Source organism: Muscardinus avellanarius, assembly GCF_963383645.1.
Source record: "Muscardinus avellanarius genome assembly, chromosome: 10".
In the NCBI taxonomy this organism is placed as follows: domain Eukaryota; kingdom Metazoa; phylum Chordata; class Mammalia; order Rodentia; family Gliridae; genus Muscardinus; species Muscardinus avellanarius.
This window is the reverse complement of record NC_137796.1, coordinates 112059627-112066266: the sequence shown is the minus strand read 5'-3', so window position 1 is coordinate 112066266 and position 6640 is coordinate 112059627. Positions and strand designations below refer to the sequence as shown.

Sequence of the window (6640 nt, the reverse complement as noted above, 5' to 3'; positions counted from 1 at the left end):
ATTTTTTATTAAGACAGGGTCTTACTGAGTTGCGAAGGGCCTCACTAAGTAGCTGAGACTGTCCATGAACCACAATCCTCCTGTCTCAGCCTCCCAAATGCTGGTATTACAAGTGTGTACCATCACACCCAGCTCTCACAATGTTTTTTTTTCCTTAGGGAAAGCACAAATGCAGTCACACTGTCTTTTTTTTTTTTTTTTTTTTTTTTTTTTTTTTGCGGGTCTGGAGATGGAACCCAGGGGCATTTGACCTCCGAGCTATACCCCCTGCTCTATTTTTTATTCTTTATTTTGAAACCAGGTCTCACTGAGTTGCAGAGGGCCTCACTAAGTAGCCGAGGCTGTCCATGAACCATGATCCTCCTGTCTCAGCCTCCCGAATGCTGGGATTATAAGTGTGCTCCACCATGCCCGGCTAGTCACACTTTTATTTTTTTATTTTTATTTTTTTTTGGTGGTACTGGAGGTGGAAGCCAGAGGCCTTCCACCTCCAGGCTATTCTCCCAGATCTTTTTTTACATTTTATTTGGAAACAGGGTCTCACTAAGTTGCTGAAAGCCTCACTAAGTAGCTGAGACTGGCTTCGAACCCTTGCGATCCTCCTGTCTCAGCCTCCCAAGCATGGGGATTACAAGCGTGCGCCACCGCGCCCGGCCTCACACTGTCTTTTAACTGACCCTTGACATAGTTTTTGAGAAGCCCATGTACTTTTTTTTTTTTTTTTTTTTGCGGGTTTGGGGATGGAACCCAGGGGCATTTGACCTCCGAGCTATACCCCCTGCCCTATTTTTTATTCTTTATTTTGAAACCGGGTCTCACTGAGTTGCAGAGGGCCTCACTAAGTAGCTGAGGCTGTCCGCGAACCACGATCCTCCAGGTCTCAGCCTCCTGAATGCTGGGATTATAAGCGTGCGCCACCACGCCCGGCTAGCCCATGTACTTTTGATTAGACTTGGGTGGCCTTTGTATAGGTTACCATATAATCTTCCTTTACAGGCCGGGCGTGGTGGCGCACACTTGTAATCCCAGCACTTGGGAGGCTGAGACAAGAGGATTGCACAGGAGGATTGCTCAGCTAGTTAGTGAGACCCTGTTTCCAAATAAAGTATAAATAGGTCTGGGAGTATAGTCCGGAGATAGAAAGCCCCTGGGTTCTACCCCCAGTGCCACAAAAATAAATAATCTTCCTTTTTCTGTTTCAGGGTGCAGGGATTTTTGTCTTGCTACTTAAAAAGAAGTTTCTAAGCCGGGCGTGGTGGCGCACACTTGTAATCCCAGCATTCGGGAGGCTGAGACCTGGAGGATCGCGGTTCGAGGACAGCCTCAGCTACTTAGTGAGGCCCCCTGCAACTCAGTGAGACCCGGTTTCAAAACAAAGAATAAAAAGTAGGGCAGGGGGTGTAGCTCGGAGGTCAAATGCCCCTGGGTTCCATCCCCAAACCCGCAAAAAAAAAAAAAAAAAAAAAAAAAAAAAAAAAAAAAAAGCTTCTAGCTGCAAATCACTAATAAATTGCACTTTGTGAATTCCTGGATTTGTTTGCCTCTTCAGCCTCAGCACCTTCTGCCTTTAGCGACTGGCTTCTGTCCAATCACTGGACAGAAGCTGGGGAAGGGCCAGGTACTCACAGCCAGAGACCTGGAGGAATTCTGAGGCCCCCTGTGCATGCATACCCTCGCCAACCATGGATCTGCCCCACTTTCCTCCGTGGCCCCTACCTTCTCTCACTGGACAGTTACAGTGGCCTTCCCATCTCTGTACAGCAATGGGCCCCTGGCCCCCAAGAGACCCACTCTCCAGATGATTTTTTGTTTTGTTTTGGTGCTGTAGATTGGACCCAGGGCAATCTGCCTAGGAGTTACACCTCAGCCCCCGCCCCAACCTACCCTTTTATTGAAACAGGATCTCCAGGGGATTCTACCTCCAACCTACATCACCAGGACTATTTTATTTGTGTGTGTGTGTGTGTGTGTGTGTGTGTGTGTGTGTATATATATATGTATATATATATATATATATATTTTTTTTTTGCGGGTTGGGATGGAACCCTGGAGCATTCAACCTCTGAGCTACAGCCCCTGCCATATATATATATATATATATATATATATATATATATATATATATATATATATTTTTTTTTTTTTTTTTGGTGGTGGTACTGGGGTTCCTGGAAGCCCATCTATCTCCGGGCTACACTCCCAGACCTATTTTTACATTTTTATTTGGAAACAGGGTCTCCTAAGCCAGCACGTGCGGCTGGCTTCGAACCTGCGCGATCCTCCTGTCTCCTGCCTCCCAAGCGCGGGGATGACAAGCGTGCGCCACCACACCCGGCCCCTGCCCTATATTTTTATTCTTTATTTTGAAACCAGGTCTCACTGAGTTGCAGAGGGCCTCACTAAGTAGCTAAGGCTGTCCGTGAACTGTGATCCTCCGGTCTCAGCCTCCCGAATGCTGGGATCACAAGTGTGCACCACCATGCCCGGGGTATTTTATTTTTTATTTGGAAACAGAATCTCACAAAGTTGTTGAGGGCCTAAGTAGCTGAGGCTGGCTTCGAACCCGTGCAATCCTCCAGTCTTAGTCTCCCAAGCGCAGGGATTATAAGCGTGCGCCACCATGCCCGGCTAAGACCCTGTTTTTATTTTTTTTGGTGGTACTGGGGTGGAACCCAGAGGCTTTCTACCTCCGGGCTATCCTCCCAGACCTATTTTATATTTTATTTGGAAACAGGGTCTCACTAAGTTGCTGAGAGCCTCACTAAGTAGCTGAGGCTGACATCGAACCTGTGTGATCCTCCTGTCTCAGCCTCCCAAGCGCGGGGATTACAAGCGTGCGCCACCATGCCGGCTAAGACCCTGTTTTTAAACAAAAATAAATCCGGGCATGGTGGCGCACGGTTGTAATCCCCGTGCTTGGGAGTTGGAGACAGGAGGATCACGCAGGTTCTAAGCCAGCTGTGCTGGCTTAAGAGACCCTGTTTCCAAATAAAAAAGTATAAAAATGTCAAGGAATGTAGCCCAGAAGTAGAAGGGTTTCCAGGAACCCCAGTACCACCCTAAATAAATAAATAAATAAATATAAAGCGGGGTGTGGTGGCACATGCTTATAATCCCAACATTCAGGAGGCTGAGACCGGAAGATCACGGTTCAAGGACAGCCTCAGCTACTTAGTGAGGCCCTTTTCAACTTCAAAATAAAGAATAAAAAAATAGGGTAGGGGTGTAGCTTGGAAGTCAAATGCCCCTGGATTCCATCTCCAGACCCACAAATAAATAAATAAATAAATAAAACTGGGCGTGGTGGCACACACTTGTAATCTCCGCGCTTGGGAGGCTGAGACAGGAGGATCACGCAGGTTCGAAGCCAGCCTCAGCTACTTACTGAGGCTCTCAGCAACTTAGTGAGACCCTGTTTCCAAATAAAATAGAAAATAGGCCTGGGAGTATAGCCCAGAGGTAGAAAGCCCCTGGGTTCCACCCCCAGTACCACCAAAAAAATAAATAAAAATAAAATTTGGCTAGGGGTGTAGCCTGGAGTCAGAATGCCCCTGGCTTCCATCTCTCTAGTATGGCAAATAATAATAACAAGGGCTGAAGTTGTAGCTAAAAGGCAGACTATGGTGGGTTCAATCCCCAGTACCAAAAAAAGGGGGCGGGGTGTAGTTTAGCCCTAGCATGCGGCAGACCCTCAGTTCAATCCCCAGGGCTGTAAAAATTTAAAAAACACTTATCCAGGCTCTAGGAGGGGCGGGGCGGCGGAGCTCACCCCGCCTGCCGGAGCCGCGCCCCGCCGCGCCCCGCGTTGCCAGGGCGCCCGTTGCCATGGCGCCGGCCGGCGTCCGGGCTCTGTGCGGTCACGCGCAGCCGGTGTCGCCCGGAGCCCGCGGCAGGTGGGCGCGCACTCGGCGGAGGGCACTGCGCCTGGCCGCGGCTCGCGGGCCGGGCCGAGCGGAGCGATGGGGGCGACGCGGGCCGCATCGCAGGCCTCGCCCGGGGCTCAGTCCGAGGGCCCCACGAGGCCGCGGCGCGGCTTCCACACCACGCTGCTGTTCTACTGGAGGAAGCGCGAACGGCGCCACGAGCGGCGCGCGCCGGGCCCGCGCCGAGGAGCCAGGCCCCGGGCCGCCAGCCCCGCCCCGGCCGCCGGCCCCGCCCCCGGCCCAGGCCCCGCCCCGGCCCCAGGCCCCGCCCCCGGCCCCGCCCCCGGCCCCGGCCCCGCCCCGGCCGCCGGCCCCGCCCCCGGCTCCTGCGCCCGCGTGCTGGCGGCGGCGCGCGCGCTGGCCTGGAGGCCGAGCTGGAGGCCGAGCTGGAGGCCGGCCTGGCCCGGCAGGCTCTGCGCGGGCAAGATGGCGGCGCCCGGCGGCCAGGCGCGCTCGGGCGGCGGCAGCCTCTTCTCCTTCCTGCCGGGCGGCGCGCGCTCCGAGGTGACGGACGACCTGGCGACCGACGCGCGGGGCCGCGGCGCGGGGCGCAGAGACGCGGCCGCCTCGGCCCCGGCGCCGGCCGCGGAGTCGCAGGCCACCGAGGACGCGGCGCGCAGGCGGCCCTGCCGGGCCTGCGTGGACTTCAAGAGCTGGGTGCGGACGCAGCAGAAGGTGCGGAGCCGCCCGCCCGCCCGCGCGGCTCCCGGGCCCCTGGGTTGGCGGTGCCCCAACTCCCCTCCCCAATCCCCGCTCCACCCGAACTTTGAGCTTTCAGCGGAACGCGGGCCAGAGCGGCTGCGGGACGTGGTCAGCAGCCGCGGGCCGCCGCCGGGGGCTGACCAGGAGGGAGATTTCTATTTTGCTTTGCTGGTGATCGAACCCGGAGCCTCGCGCCTGCCACGCGAGCGCTCCGTCAACCGCTGAGCTACATCGAAGGGGGAGCTTTGTGGGCTTCTGGTTGGGGGGATTGAACTGACCCTTGGTCGGCCTACTTCTGCAGCGGGACAGCAAGTTTAGGGAGGATTGTCCACAGGATCGTGAGGAACTGGGCCGCCACAGCTGGGCATTCCTCCACACACTGGCTGCCTACTACCCGGACCTGCCCACCCCAGAACAGCAGCAAGACATGGCCCAATTCATACACTTATTTTCCAAGTTTTATCCGTGTGAGGAGTGTGCTGAAGACATAAGGAACAGGTACGTCGTGGCTGCCTGCAGGCAACTGCGCCCTACTGCTGGAGCCCAGGCTCCCCCGCTGATTCAGAAAGGGCAGAGGTTGCCTAGGACCTTAGACCGCCAGCAGGGAGGCAATGGGTCCTGTGTGCCTTCTCTCTCTGCCTCAGAGGCCAAGGTGCCTGGACCTGCTGCTGCTGCTGCAGCGCCAGGTTCCCAGGAAGAGCTCCCTCAGCCACGTATCCCTAGCTCTGCACTCACGGAGGGCACTCACGGAGGCTCTGGGAGGCTAGCTCCGACTCCACTGTGCCCAACTTCCAGGGCTGGATTTCTAGATTTTGTTTTTTGTTTTTTGCGGTACTGGGGATGGAACCCAGGGGAATTCTACCTCTGAGCCACACCCCCAGCCCTATTTTTTATTCTTTATTTTGAAACAGGGTCTCACTGAGTTGCAAAGGACATAAGTAGCTGAAGCTCTCCAAGAACCGGGATCCTCCTGTCCCAGTCTCCCGAATGCTGGGGTTACAAGGGTCTGCCACCATGCCCAGTGGGATTTCTGGTTTTAAGACCTTGGGAACCCACTGCTTTTGCTCCCAAGAGCTACCTTTTCTTTTTTGAGGCATCCAGGAGCTGAGTCTGTCCCCCTGAGGGCATTTCTGGACTGGGTGTGTGAGGTGGAACTGCTTTTACTGTTGAAGCCAGGGCAGGTAGAATGGTCTCTTGCTGAATGGGGCCACAAGGCCTCTGGTGCCAAGATACGGTTATGTGGTTGTACTTTGCCCCACGCCTCTGCTCTGCCTGGGGCCAGAGACACTGGGTGGTGCTTCCTGATTGTTACAAGGTCGTAAAGTTGCCGGGTCTGCGCTTTAATGTTTGCCCTGGGCTCCGGCAGGGTTTGCCAGGCTCCAGTGGGTGTGTGAGCGGCCCTGGGGATCCACCACACCCAGAAACCTCAGCATGAACTCCAGCAGCAGCGTCCCTGTCCCTTGGTGTAGCTCACAGCAGTGCCCGCTCCCCTCCCTCAGGAATGGCAGGGACGGAGGGGCCGCCTACTCACTCCTCCCTTCGCCCCCCAGGATAGGCAGGAACCAGCCGGACACCCGCACCCGCACCGCCTTCTCGCAGTGGCTCTGCCGCCTGCACAACGAGGTGAACCGCAAGCTCGGCAAGCCCGACTTCGACTGCTCGCAGGTGGATGAGCGCTGGCGCGATGGTTGGAAGGACGGCTCCTGTGACTAGAGGACGGGGCGGCCGGGGCGGCCGGGGCTGGGCGCTGATTAAAGTGCATCGAGCGGACCTGTCATGTCTGAGTTGGGGGGTGCCCAGGACACTGTATGGGGCCCTCCCCCTCAGGTTGGAGAAGTGGAGGGGCCCCGTGGGGCTGCAGGTGAGGGAGGCTGGAGCCGCCCACGGCGTCCTTGCCGTTCAGGACCCCTTGTCCCCCCCAGCCCGCCCCTGGACTCCACAAGAAGACGTGTGCTGGGGACCCTCAGTGCTGTTGCCACTTGAGGAATGCGGCCTGGGGCCGAGCTCACTGCTCT

At 56.1% G+C, this 6640-nt stretch overlaps 1 protein-coding gene across 1 annotated transcript; it reads left to right on the top strand.

The window, feature by feature from the left end:
• Positions 1-4349: 4349 nt before the first annotated feature.
• On the top strand, positions 4350-6338 carry GFER (growth factor, augmenter of liver regeneration; the record flags this gene model as incomplete). Its single annotated transcript, XM_080703450.1, has 3 exons — positions 4350-4598; positions 4927-5123; positions 6176-6338. 3 exons carry the CDS (start codon positions 4350-4352, stop codon positions 6336-6338), a joined length of 609 nt encoding a protein of 202 aa, XP_080559576.1.
• Between the last annotated feature and the right edge of the window lie 302 nt (positions 6339-6640).